This window comes from Ovis aries, chromosome 2 (assembly GCF_016772045.2).
Source record: "Ovis aries strain OAR_USU_Benz2616 breed Rambouillet chromosome 2, ARS-UI_Ramb_v3.0, whole genome shotgun sequence".
In the NCBI taxonomy this organism is placed as follows: domain Eukaryota; kingdom Metazoa; phylum Chordata; class Mammalia; order Artiodactyla; family Bovidae; genus Ovis; species Ovis aries.
In genome coordinates this window covers 127,267,994-127,282,021 of record NC_056055.1, presented here as the reverse complement: position 1 = coordinate 127,282,021, position 14,028 = coordinate 127,267,994, and the positions used below count along the sequence as shown (strand labels likewise).

General features: G+C 35.6%; 1 protein-coding gene across 4 annotated transcripts in view; it reads right to left on the bottom strand.

Moving 5' to 3' along the window:
• The window catches only part of PDE1A (phosphodiesterase 1A), a 401,628-nt gene that overhangs the window by 378,751 nt on the left and 8,849 nt on the right, over positions 1-14,028 (bottom strand). The window contains exons 1-2 of one of the 4 annotated variants that reach the window (XM_060409672.1): positions 3,791-3,840; positions 3,265-3,375 (exon numbers count right to left, since the gene is read on the bottom strand). In XM_060409672.1, the coding sequence (XP_060265655.1) occupies positions 3,265-3,365 (101 nt within the window). In that variant the 5' untranslated portion in view covers positions 3,366-3,375; positions 3,791-3,840. Of the gene's footprint in view, positions 1-3,264; positions 3,667-3,790; positions 3,841-14,028 lie in introns of those variants that run through there. The other 3 variants (XM_012131940.4, XM_060409673.1, XM_042243653.2) reach the window with 3 other exon arrangements.

Below are 14,028 nucleotides of genomic sequence, written 5' to 3'. Positions count from 1 at the left end.
TCAACTTTCTGCATAGAAAATAAAAAACTTAACAACTTTGCAAAGACAACTGTTAGAAACCTATTCTCAGTGTGTGAGAAGTAATATAGGTCCCAGGGTCACAGGAAACTTCTGAACCAGAAATTTCATCAGATGTAAAGGTGGCAAAAGAATTAGGAAGTGTTTTCCAAATGCTAAACATCTGGTAATTAATGGACAAGTATATGATTCTTTTAAAGGTAGTTTATGAAGAACATGATGCCATACTCATTTGCTAACATTCCTACCATCAGAGACGGTGAGTCATTGCGCAGAACCTAAATTGTCATACTGAGTGACAAATTAGTAGTAGAAGATGGATTGAAGAAAGCTGACGAAAAGAGCCACAACTATAAAAAGAAAATTAATAGAACAAAGCATACAAGTCTACATCAGAAATGGGAAAGGAAAACTGTTTCACCTTTGTTCCCACAAAGGAATAAGAGATTTCCTAACACATCACTGAATTTGCTGTTTCAATTAATATTGTATGAGGAGATTTAAAAGTTCAACAAAAGAAAGCAACAAAATGATAGAGAAGAATTGATATTTTAATTCAGTTTACCAACATTTTCACATGTGCTACAAAACATAAAACTTACTTCTATGGACTGAAAAAAAAAGTGTTCTAAAATATAATGTTATATAAAAACACTTATAAAATACGTTCTGTAAATATCTACCTGTAGTGATTCTTATTTTCCATTTTTAAGGTGTACTGGAATTACCTTATTTTGCTTTAACCTTTGTCTCTACTTTTGTTTAACCTCAGAAATGTACTTACTGTAAACCCACTTAAGAATAAAGTATACTGTTGAAGAAAATAAACACATTTGTAAAGTTTGCATTCTGCAGTGGAAAAAAATTTTTTTAATTACTTTCCAAACAAACATCCAAAGGATTGAGTCTTTTTTTGCCAAACTAAGAAAGTTATTGTAAAATTATTTGATAGCATTCCTGAGTAACATAATTTTAACTGCCAATACTTAAAACTGGAATTCTAATACTAGACATTTCAATAAGCTAAAATTCTGTTTGAGTCAATATAACATTTTAAATAGGCAAGACAATCTCAGAAATGGAATAGGGAGTCCTTCACATCATGCCTTTGAATGCAGACTACACAAAAGACCATAATTAAACAATTTGGTTGTCATTAGTCATGCAGATTTTAGATGCAGAGCTTTTTGTTTTGACAGTTCTAAGCCTGGAATACTGAAAATGGCTTAAGTCAAACTACAAGTTAAAATAGTATCAAAATGAAATTCTTTGTTGCTTTGGTATGCAAAAGCATTCGGTTATTTCCATCAGGTTAGCAATAATTAAAAAAAAAAAACTGGTAAGTAATTTGGTCATTCAGTGTTCTATATGGTCATTCAGTGGCCCCACATAGACACAACTCAAAATTTATATAGGTACATATATAATAATATCCAACATCCATGTTGAATATCAAGTCATGAAGCTCTACTGCTAAATGACTCTATCACCTTCTTTGAAAACAAAAAAGAGAAGTTGATCTTTGAGATCAGGTGTTAAAGTGAAAGTTGGATAACTTTGCCGTAAAATGTTAGGTAGACACACATTCACTTTTTAAATTTTTTAAAGACATATGCATAAACTCACTACCATACATCTTCATGCATTCAAATAACTGCAGAAAAATAGAACAAACTAAAAACCAAAACCATCCTATCCTGCTAAAGGGAAGAAAATCTAAACTAGGTTGAAATATGAAATATAATTTTTCCAGTACAGATGTTCAACCACTCATTAGGTTAGCATGCAAATCATCTGATGACTGCCAATGCCAATGTCTAATTTTCATCTATGCTGATTTATTTTGTAAGCTGCTGTTTGCTTTTTAGGATTATTTGTTTCACTAGAGAACCACCTCTACAAAAAAAAAAACACCTGTGATTTCTAAATCTTCAATGAGTCTTGGAAACATATTTCTCTAATTCATTCAAATGATGTAAAGATGGCTTCCTTTTTAAAAGTGATTCTCTGTTAAACGTGTTTCCATTATTAGTGTGCTGTTATACCAGTGCACTGTAACACAATGTATTACTTCAAGTATAAGAAAATATACAGTGAGCACTAATATATAAACATCATTAAATACATTCAAATAGAGGAAAGTAGAATTTCTACCTAACATAGTTTGATATAATTTTTCTTTTAAAAAATCATATATATCAAGACAGCAACATTAAATTTACTCAAATGTTGCATTTTATATAATAATATATATATATAACATTAGAAACAATCCTGAAAAACCTCTGTATCTCATAGTATAGGATTCCTTCAGCTATTATTATAGAAAAGCAAATATATTTTCATCTGGAGTTTGCAAATATGCTAAGGAATTGTAATGGCCTATAAATATTCATATTTCATATTTTTATCCAAATATTAAATCTGATTTTACAATTATGACATAATGAAAATAAAGCATATAAACATAGTGTGCTGGAACACTAAGCAGAAATAATTTACATACATTGAGAAAAAAGCCTAGATGCTGTTTAAAAAGCAAGGTAAATAGCACTGCAATTAAAGTTTGACTCTGGTACTTACATTTCATGCAGACATAAGCACACTTCTTGACCCATCTTACAAAGGTCTATTTTATACTATGAGCTATTCTGTACTCTCAGAAGTGAGTTGGTTGATTTAAGCCAAAACTCTCAAGCAAGTTTGGTGTGCTGCTAGTAATTTTACAACATAAACTTTTTCTCCTTAAAATGTATTATTAATTTAGTCATAATGAATAAGCACAATGGAATATAATGATCTATTATCATATTAATCCTGTCCTTTTTCTTCAGCATCTAACCACAAAGAAATAAGTGCTAATAGCAATCTCTCTTTTTATCTTAGAGAAATTTTATTTCCGCAAGTACCCTGGCAAGCAGCTTTTCTAATTACTTTTCTGCATATCTAAGCCACGTATCTAAGTAACACATACAGAAAGTATAAAAGAAGCCATGCAGTCTAACAATGAAGTGAATTCTCAGGGAGTTACCTTACTTTACATAAAATATACCTACACAAACAACTATTCACCCTTCAAACAAGTTGTTAGCTGAGACTGACACATTTTAAAAAAAGAAAATCTTTCTAAAGAAAACACTAATGCACAATCAGAAAGTGCCAATAATTCGACATGTTAATACTCAAAAAAAATTTTTTATCAGAGAGGTGGATAAAAACACAGAACCAAGCAAAGAGCTTACTCACATTCCTTTCAGGCGTTGCCACATTTTTTCAGTCTGTTCTCCTATGAGATACTTAAAAGTAGTGTTTTCCACTTCTTCAGTTTCTGTAGCAGTAGACCCCATGATGATACTCCTAAGGCAATACATTTACAGTCAGTTTCAGCAGCTAGAACAAGCATTCCTCAGTCCACTACAAATCTTAAACAGTTATACAGTAGCATCTCTTATCTATCAAAACATTGCAGATTTACTAAGCTGACGGCAGCTTCTGCCAGAATTGCTACTGACTTTGACAGGCATATCCACTGTTCACCACATCACCCACCCCCCACCCCCCTTCAAGCAGACAGCAGTATAAACAGATCCTCTGACCTCACAGAAACAATCGGCACATGTGAGCCTGCTACTGTACTACTGACCGACTGAGCGCTCCAGCTCTCCCCAAAGCAGCTCATCTGTTACTGTTCCATGCACTGAAGCACATCAGAATTCCTACAGTTTCTGAGATCTATTATTCAAAACAGAAACATGAATGACTTTTAGCGCACCAGAAGAAGCTGAATTCCTCTCTACCAATGGAAGGAAGGCTGGATGTAATAAGAAAACAGATGGTAGGAACCAGTATCCGCAGCACCACCCTGAGAAAAAAGTGGCTGCTTTAAATGCCAAGGTTTTTGTCTCTCAGTTGATCTGGAATTTAAAGAGTTAAAAATATACAAGGCTCTAATGATAAATTCAACAAATATTAGTGACAACAATGAGGAAAATAACATAAGAGCCACACAGAAGGCAGACCACAGAGCTCCACAGGTTGTTATTGAAAAAAATGTGTACACCGATGATGCTCCAATCATGCTTATTCACCTTCTCCTAGCAACTCTACGCAGTAGGTAACTGCCAATTTAACAAGTGGAAAACACAGCAGCTGCACACAGACTGTTCCATGAGTCCCTTGGGGATTAAAAAAAATAAATAAGAGAAAACTAACATGTATGCTTGTGTGCATGTGTTGAAGGGAAAGACGGGTAGGGGGCGTAGAGGGGGAAAAGAAAATGGAGAAGAAGATAGAAAATGATGCCGTGCTGCTTGTGCATTTCAGAAGAAAAATGAGAGAAAGTGGACATAAAATGATCAGAACTGAGTCATCTGCCAAACTCCCAACACATGGTGAGCTTTCTTTGAAACAAGCACAGACCTTGAGTATGTGCTTCAAAACAGCTATTGCTATATGCAAGCTGCTAAGAAAAATATGCTTAAAAGCAATACCTCTTTTTGTTTGTTCAGAGAACAAACGTAGTTTTATTCCTCCCTGCAAGAAAGCTTGTCTGTTATCCTAAGGTTTAAGGTAGAGATATTCACAGGCAGTAGATAAGTAACAATATCTTAATATTTATTGAGCACTTAATGTGCCAGACACTGTTCCCAGTACCTAATAATATTACTTTTTCAAATTCTTATGAGGTCTTCCAAAGTCTATGAGGTAGGTAATATTTCCATTTAATAGCTGAGAAAACTATTGAGAAATAAAGACAGTCCTCAGATTTAATCCAATCCTTTAAAATAAGCACTATGATTTTACCGTCAAAGAAACCTTCCACTATAAAGCTACTATGTCTAAGAATCACTGACCGCAACTCGTAGTTAAAGTTGTAATATGAACAGTAGTATGTGCGTGCTGAGTCACTTCTTTGCGACCCCATGGACTGCAGCCTACCAGGCTTCTCTGTAGCCTACCAGGGATTCTCCAGACAAGAATACTGGAGTGGGTTGCCATTTCCTTCTCCTATGAACAGTAGACCATTGAACAACTCAGGGGCTAGGGGCACCAACCCAGCCCTCAGTGGAAAATCTGCATCTAAATTGCAATCAGCCCGCCATACGCATTGTTCCCCACATCTGTATTCACTATTCTTCAGTATCCACAGTTCCCCATCAGCAGATTGTGTTGAAGGAGGAAACAGAACAGGCTCTATCTTGAAAACAGGACTCCATCTTGGGCCAGACTGTGGACTTTGATCTATATGCCCAGTATCTATGGAAACAACACAACCAACTGGAAAACCAGGCCCCCAGAAGGAAGAGCCCCAGGGCTCTCCATCCCTAAAAGAATACCCTAAGTATCTGTTTAACCGAATAGAATCATACATTTTATTATGCTTATTGGGGTATGACCCCAGGCCCAGTGATAATTGCCCACTGTTAACTACCTAGGCTTAAGGCATATGAATCACAGGTTAGCTTTGATTGTCATGGAATTTGGAATGGTGGGTTTGTGAGCACACACTTAGGGTATATAAGGTTTTCACAAAAACTAGTGTGGGTCTTTGGCTAAGAGGAGACTCTGCCTCGGGCCCGCTGGTGTAATAAAGTGCACTCCACTATCTGCATTGTCCTTCTGAGTGAGTTTGTTTCCTGGAACATGGGGCTACAACAGTGTAGTACTACAGTATTGACTGTCGAAAAAAAATCCATGTATAAGCACACCCACACAGGTTCAAACATGTGTTGTTCAAGGGTCAGCTGTAGGAAAAAAAAAAGGATCTTTGAATTTCCCTCTGATTAACAAGTTAGAAGAGATGGTTTTTCAATGCTACTCAGAGAACGGTCCACATATCTTGTCTGAGTTCCTGTGGTAAGTCAAAGGGTAATTTTCACCATGTCCTGAGCCCCTGACATACCTCAAATGAAGAAAGAGAATGTCCTCAAATTATCTCAAAGAGAATGTCCTCGGGAACCTACTGAGGTGGCAGCAACCTTGATTTCCAAGTGGAACAATCATATACAAAATAAAAAGTGAGGGCACCTACCACAGAAATCTGAGGAGAACAGGAGATGCTTCCTCAAACAGCTCCACTGTTAAAATGGAGTGATGCCAGAATCATATCTTCCAGGGATACTGGCCAGCAAGCTGTGCTGGAGTTTGCTGCTGCCACCGAGGCCACTCCTATTACTGGCCACCTTTCCACAGCCACGGCTTCAGGCGGCTACCAATCCCAGGGCTGACTACCAGCCTCTGAGGTTCTTAAGTGAACTCGCCTATCTCGCCCTGGATGATACAGACTCTCCTCTGCACCATGTGGACATGGCCAGCACCTCCAGAGAGCAATGGGGAACCCTCTTGGGGAGTCTGACAAGACAGACTCCGGCCCGAAAAGTTCTGCACGTGCGCGGAAGGATCAATCCTGAGAGGTCAGCCGGCCCCCACCTCCACAGAGATTCCGAAGAGACGGAAAGGAAGAGCAGGCCGGTCCGGAAAGGCTGTGACCGATGGGGACTTTCAGCACCCCGACTCACTGCTCCTGCATCCGAGGTCACAGACGCGTCTGAAGGCGTTCGTGTCCTCTGTGCCCACCCAGCTGCTACCCACTGCAGACGAGCCTCAGTGCCAGCAACAACTCTGTGCGGCCCGCCACTCTGATTACTGAAGGGGTAGGAACAACCACTTAGCTGTTCTCCCCCAGACTCTTAAACACGGGATACAAATAATGTTAACGGAATAAACGGTTTCTAGGGGGAAAAAAAGGTTAAATCAAGTGAAACCTCAGTTTTCCTCTCTCTGAATAGCTATTTCCTAAACTTGACCTGAATTTAATGTCTTTCACTAGCAGACAGCTTTAGACAATCACAGCCTCACTTTTATGAGCAGTTATCAGCATTGTCAGAAGTAACTTAGTCTTTGATCTGAAAGCACTGATTTTACCTTCACTATGCCTTACTTTATAATTGTAGCTACATTCACATAATAATCTCCTACCTGATTTTGTTGTAATGAGATAATCAACAAACATCTGAGTTTGGCTCTCAAAGATGAATCACAGTGAAAATATCCACAAAAAGCAAGTACTCCACCACTATTATTTTATGAGCCAAGATAAAGTCCTTGAGGCTACAAGTGATTTTCAAATCATGCCTTGAAATTTCAAGCCCTCATTGGCCAGCTCATCAATAATATTGAAATGTAAACAGTGAGGTCTATTCTACTCAAGTATTCGTTGGTGAATGCTATCTCCTCATTAAAATTCACTTGCCCTTTGCTTTCAGTATGTCACTTCTATCATATATTGAATTGATGTTTAAGAACTCACACTATATTGATTACATACTTAAAACACAAAAATGCTTAATTATTGCCTTAAATTTTCATAAAATAAAATTTTGAGTAAGCTACATAAAACAGCTTATTATTTAAATACTTGGCCAAAATAATCTGCAGCCTTAAGCATCATCAAAAGCTATTTCTGTCAATATACAGAATTCAAAACAGTTTTATTTTCTAATTTGTAACTATTGTCTGCAAGTTATACTAATGATATGAAAAATAAATAAATCACATTGAAGAGAACAGAGCAGAACATAGGGAAGAGCATATAATTTTTTTCCAATTAATATGTTGAGAAAATTTTGAAATGTTGCATTTGTAAAATTAAGCTAAATCAAAAAAGTTTGATTTGAGAAAAAGAAATAAGACAAGAATGGATTCTAAGAAATTAAAATATGCTTGCAAAAATAAAACATTCAGTGTTAGTTCTGAAAGGAATTTAGAAAATAGTCCTGAATATAAGACAAAAATTGATCTAATATGTCTCTTATTTCAGGTACTTCATCTCTTACTTTAACTCTATATTCACATAAATTATCTCTATTATAATAAGAAGTTCCTTTATTCTTATTACCTAATAATTAATACTTTGGCCACCTCATGCAAAGAGTTGACTCACTGGAAAAGACCCTGATGCTGGGAGGGATTGGGGGCAGGAGGAGAAGGGGACGAGAGAGGATGAGATGGTTGGATGGCATCACAAACTCGATGGAGATGAGTTTGGGTAAACTCCGGGAGTTGGTGATAGACAGGGAGGGCTGGTGTGCTGCGATTCATGGGGTTGCAAAGAGTCGGACACGACTGAGCAGCTGAACTGAACTGAATTGAATACTTCATTGGAATGTTGACGGAATTTATAGAATGATTTTTCAGTATCTTTTGATGTCAAAATATAATACAGCATAAACTGTGGATCCAATTTTAAACTTACACGTCAACATCTAGCAAACTATAATGACAAAGATAAATGATGACATTCAGAAGCACCAAATTCAAAAACCATATCACTCAAATATTTTTCTAAAATAATTGCATGCGTCAGTACACTTGAAAATCAAAAAAGTGATTAGTGACAAAAATCAGAGGCGTTTACCTAACCTAGCCATGGAGATTAAAAACAAAATCCAAGGTTTACATCTGTGAAGAATGGTTAAGAAGAAATTCGTTCAAATTAAAACAAGAAACCAAAGGGATAGCTTCAAGAAAAAAAAAAATGAATTAAATTTATCAAGAATTGCAACAAACTAAAAACATTAATTATTTTATTGATTAAATGAAAGCACATTATTTTTAATTGAAAAGAGAAAATCCAGAAAAGATGTAAATTGTAATAAGATGGCAGAAAATTTCCAGGCTAAAAAGCATTTTCAAATCTTGGAAAATAATGATAAATATAATTTTGAATGCAGAGGTGGGCCTATATAAAATGAAGGTACACATATTAATAATAACAGAGTTTCAAATACATAAAGCAAAAATAATGCTATTTTAAAGAGAACTAGACAAATTTACAATTACACTCAAATAGTCAGATATTTGGCATTGCTCACTTTAAAAAAAACTGATAGAGAGAAACCCATTAAGGATATAAAATATCTGATCAACACTATCAATAGTGTTGCATAATTGACAATTATAGTATACTCCACTCAACAACAGCAAAATACACATTATTTTAAAGTGCAAACATTGAATATTTACCAAAAGAATCTCTATTCTGGGCCATAAAACAAGTCTCAATAATATTAAAAAGACTCAAATCATATCAAGTAGGTTCTCTCACACCAGTGGTACTAAATTAGATGTCACTAACAGAAAGTTCTCTGGAAAATCCCCAAATACTTGGAAATTAAATAATATACTTTTAAATAATCCACAAGTCAAAGAAGAAAATGACAGGGACACAAAAAAGTATTTTGAACTGAATGAAGCTGAACATACAACATGTTAAAATCTATGAGATGTATCTAAAGCAGTACTTATGCAAAACTTTACAGCACTATGTCAATATATTAGAAATAAACAAAGCTCCCCTATTAGTGACTTCTGGATCCACCTTAAAAAACTTGAAAAGCTTGAAGAGAAAGAGAAACTTAAACACAAAATAAGTTAAAAAAAGAAAATGAATATCAGAGCAAACATCAATAAAATAGAAAACAAAAACAATAGAGACAACAGTGAAATAAAAAGTTGGCTCTTTGAGAAGATCAATAAAATTGCTATATCTTATTAATAAATAAAATGTTAAGAGCTGTTATGGTTCTGAGATCTCACCATTTATACAAGCTGTTGTGTAAGCCTACAACAGTTGGCTGGATGCTGATAGAAGACATTCTTGGGTCAGGGACAAAGAATGTTTATAGTGGCAAAAAAAAAAAAACAAAAACGTTAACTTCCAATTAACTGAAAAATGGGTAGATGTTGGCATATTCACAAAATGGGATACAATATGGCAATGAAAATGTATGATTTTCAGCTAAAAAAAAACTATCTACATGGGTAAATCTCAAATAAATGTTGAGAAAAAAATCAAATCCAGTTAGAATTTAAACTGCATAAAATTTGTTTTTAACTAATTGAGAAATACTTATATACTTAGTAAAAGTTTTTAAAACTCCATAAAGATGATAAACTTAGATAATGGTAATCTCTAAAAAGAAGAGAGGGGATGCTATTGAGGTAAAATCCATAAGATTTGTCAACTGTTCTGGAAGTATTTTATTTCTTAAGCAGGTGTTAATATGAAGGTTTATGGGTAATATCTTTATACTTTTAGCATTTATGCAATATTAATTTTAAAATTATTTTAAATCTCTAAGGGAAAATATCTGAACGAAAAACCATCATTAGATAATAAAATATGAAACAATTCAAAGTTAATTAATGACATACAAGGAAAAAAAAAAAAACCTCCAGAGGCTTTTAATAATTGGGATATTTTCCTTTAGATAGTCATCAGTCATTCAGTCGCTAAGTTCTTTCCAACTCTTTTTACCCCATGGACTAAGCATACCAGGCTTCCCTGTCCACCATCTCCTGCAGTTTGCTTAAACTCATGCACATTGAGTGGGTGATACCATCCAGCCATCTTATCCTCTATCATCTCCTTCTCCTCCTCTGCTCAATCTTTCCCAGCATCAGGGTCTTTTCCAGTGAGTCAGCTCTTTGCATCAGGTGGCCAAAGTATTGGAGATTCAGCTTCAGCATCAGTCGTTCCAATGAATATCCAGGATTTCCTTTAGGATTGACTGGTTTGATCTCCTTGCTGTTCAAGGAACTCTCAAAAGTCTCCTCCAACACAGTTCTTCAGAAAGCATCAGTTCTTCAGTGCTCAACCTTCTTTATGGTCCAGCTCTCAAAGCTGTACATGACTACTGGAAAAACTGTAGCTCTGACTGTACAGACCTTTGTCAGCAAAGTGATGTCTCTGCTTTTTAATATGCTGTCTAGGTTGGTAATAGCTTTTCTTCCAAGGAGCAAGTGTCTTAATTTGGGATGGCTGCAGTCATTGCTACAATGATACTGAAACCTAAGAAAATAAAATCTGTCACTGTTTCTACTTTTTCCCCAGCTATTTGCCATGAAGTGATGGGACCAGATGCCATGATCTTAGTCTTTTGAATATTGAATTTTAAGCCAGCTTTTTTACTCTCCTCTTTCCACCCTCATCAGGAGCTCTTTAGTTCCTCTTCACTTTCTGCGATTAGACTGGTATTATCTGCATGTATGAGGATGTTAATATTTCTTCTGGCAATCTTGATTCCAGCCTGTGATTCATCCAGCCAGGCATTTGCCATGATGTACTCTACCTCTAAGTTAAATAAGCAAGTTGACAATATACGCCTTGACATACTCCTTTCCCAATTTGGAACCAGTCCATTGTTCCATATCTGGATCTAACTGTTGTTTTTTTGACCCACATACAGGTTTCTCAGGAGACAGGTGAGATGGCCTGGTATTCCCATCTCTTTAAGAATTTTCCACAGCTTGTTGTGATCCACAAAGTCAAAGGCTTTAGCATAGTCAATGAAGCAGAAGTAGATGTTTTTTGGAATTCCTTTGCTTTCTCCATGATCCAACAATTGCTGGCAATCTGGTTCCTCTGCCTTTTCTGAATCCAGCTTGTAAATCTGGAAATTCTCAGTTCACATACTTCTGAAGCCTAGCTTGAAGGATTTTGAGCATTAGCTTGCTGGCCTGTGAAATGAGTGCAATTGTATGGTAGTTTGAATATTCTTTGGCATTCCTTTCTTTGGGACTGGAATGAAAACTGGCCTTTTCCAGTCCTGTGAACACTGCTGAATTTTCCAAATTTGCTGGCATATTGAGTGCAGCACTTTAAGAGCAATATCTTTTAGAATTTTACAAGCTCAGCTGAAATTCCGTCACCTACACTGTCTGTGTTCGTAGTAATGCTTCCTAAGGTCCACTTGACTTCACGCTCCACAATGTCTGGCTCTACATGAGACACCACACCAGCATGGTAATCTAGGTCATTAAGACCTTTTTTGTACAGTTCTATGTATTCTTACTGCCTCTTCTTAATCTCTTCTGCTTCTGCTAGGTCCATACCATTTTTGTCCTTTATTGTGCCCATCCTTGCATGAAATGTTCACTTGGTATCTCCAGTTTTCTTGAAGAGATCTCTAGTCTTTCCCATTCTATTGTTTTTTTCTATTTCTTTGCATTGTTCATGTAATAAGGCTTTCTTATTTCCCCTTGCTCTTCTCTGGAACTCTGCATTCAGAATCTTTCCCTTTCTCCTTTGCCTTTTACTTATTTTCTCAGCTTTTTGTAAGTCCTCCTCAAACAACCATTTTGCCTTCTTGCATTGCATTTTCTTTGGGATGGTTTTGGTCACCCACCACCTGTATGATATTATAGGAATAGACTGGTGTACAAAAATACAAAGTTAGATTTCCTAGGTATCAACCAAAGAGAAATAAAAAACATAAGTTCACACAAATACCTGCACACAAATGTTCATAGTAGAGTTCTTCATAATATTAAAAAAGTGGGAAAACTTTATATGTCCATCAACTGGTGTTATGATAAACTAAAATAAAGTAATACTGTCTAACAATAAAGGGAACAAAATACTGGCACATGCTGCAACATCTATAAATCTTAAAACCATTTTTCTTAAAGAAAAAAAAAATCTGACACGACAAATCTATAGAGTCAGAAAGTAGATTAATGTTTACCTAAGGCTGGGGGTAGGAAAGGAGATTGTCTGTAAATGGACATGAGGGACATTATTGGAGTGATGAAAATGTTCCAAAGCTGGGTTACAGTGAAGACTGCACTGCCTGGCAAGTTCACTAAATATCTTGAAATGTATACTTAAAAGGAGTGAATTTTATAGTGTGCAAGTTGTTTAAAAAGAAAAGAAAAAAAAAATCTATTTCTTTCTCAACGGGTCCTGAATATTTTCTACATCAATAATGTTTACATAATTATACAATTATTAAATTCTATTTATCAGTTTTGCTTTTTAGAATTCAACCTTTAGGCAAAATATACATTATTTTATTATAGTTACAGGATAAAATATAAACGTTTTAAACCTTACTAAAATTGATGGTTTAGCTGGTAGATACAGGGGAAAAACCAGAGGGATGAGAGGTGGAAGAAAGTTTATAATCACAGATACTCTCAGTTTATACTGAGGGATTTCAACAATTTTGTCTGAAGCTGATCAACTGGGACATAACAGTTTAAGTGTAAACTTTTTACAGAAGTGTACATGTAATATACTATAATTATTACCAATAATATCCAAAAGTAATTATTAACATAAGATTAAGAAGAGAGGACAGTTTCCAGGTCTCTCAGAGTATGAAGAAAATAAGTAACATTTGATATTGAGAGATCAAAATATCTAGATTTGAATTCCATAAATATGGAATTGATCACCAGAGGGAAGTAAATGAAACTTGAAGGTGGTTACTAATGAAGAGTAAGACTTGTAGTATAGGAAAGTCAGTGGAAAATTTGATATTAATGTGTAATTTTCTTTACTTGATTTTTGTTACTATGCTCAGATATTACATAATAAAAACTAAAGGAGATATTTGAATATATCTTTAGTACCCAATTGGCACACATTCCACTCAAGTTTAAAAATTAACTTATTGTCTATTACAAACCAGCTTTTCCTCCAGATTCCCATGTAAACTGGTATTTCATTTTTAAGTATTTACTGCTATTTTTATTTTGCTTTTTTGTATTTTTTTTGTATAACTTCAATTTTATACAATAGTTATATTTTTTTAATATTCAGGAAATTTTGTTCTTGGTTCCTACATATCCTTCATGTCCCACTCCCGCTATCCAAGTACTTTCAGTTCTATGCCTGACATTGAGAAACTACTCAATATTAACCATTGAGTAATGGTTAATTACTTTTTGCCATTATCTCTACCACAACCTGATCTGAGTCATCTTTACCCACAGCCATTCAGTTCAGTTCAGTTCAGTTCAGTGGCTCAGTCGTGTCCGACTCTTTGCAACCCCATGAATCACAGCACGCCAGGCCTCCCTGTCCATCACCAGCTACCAGAGTTTACCCAAACTCATGTCCATCGAGTCAGTGATGCCATCCAGCCATCTCATCCTCGGTCGTCGCCTTCTAGATCCCTCCTAAGTGATTCATCTTAACTGCTGCTTTGATCGCACGATACCCTG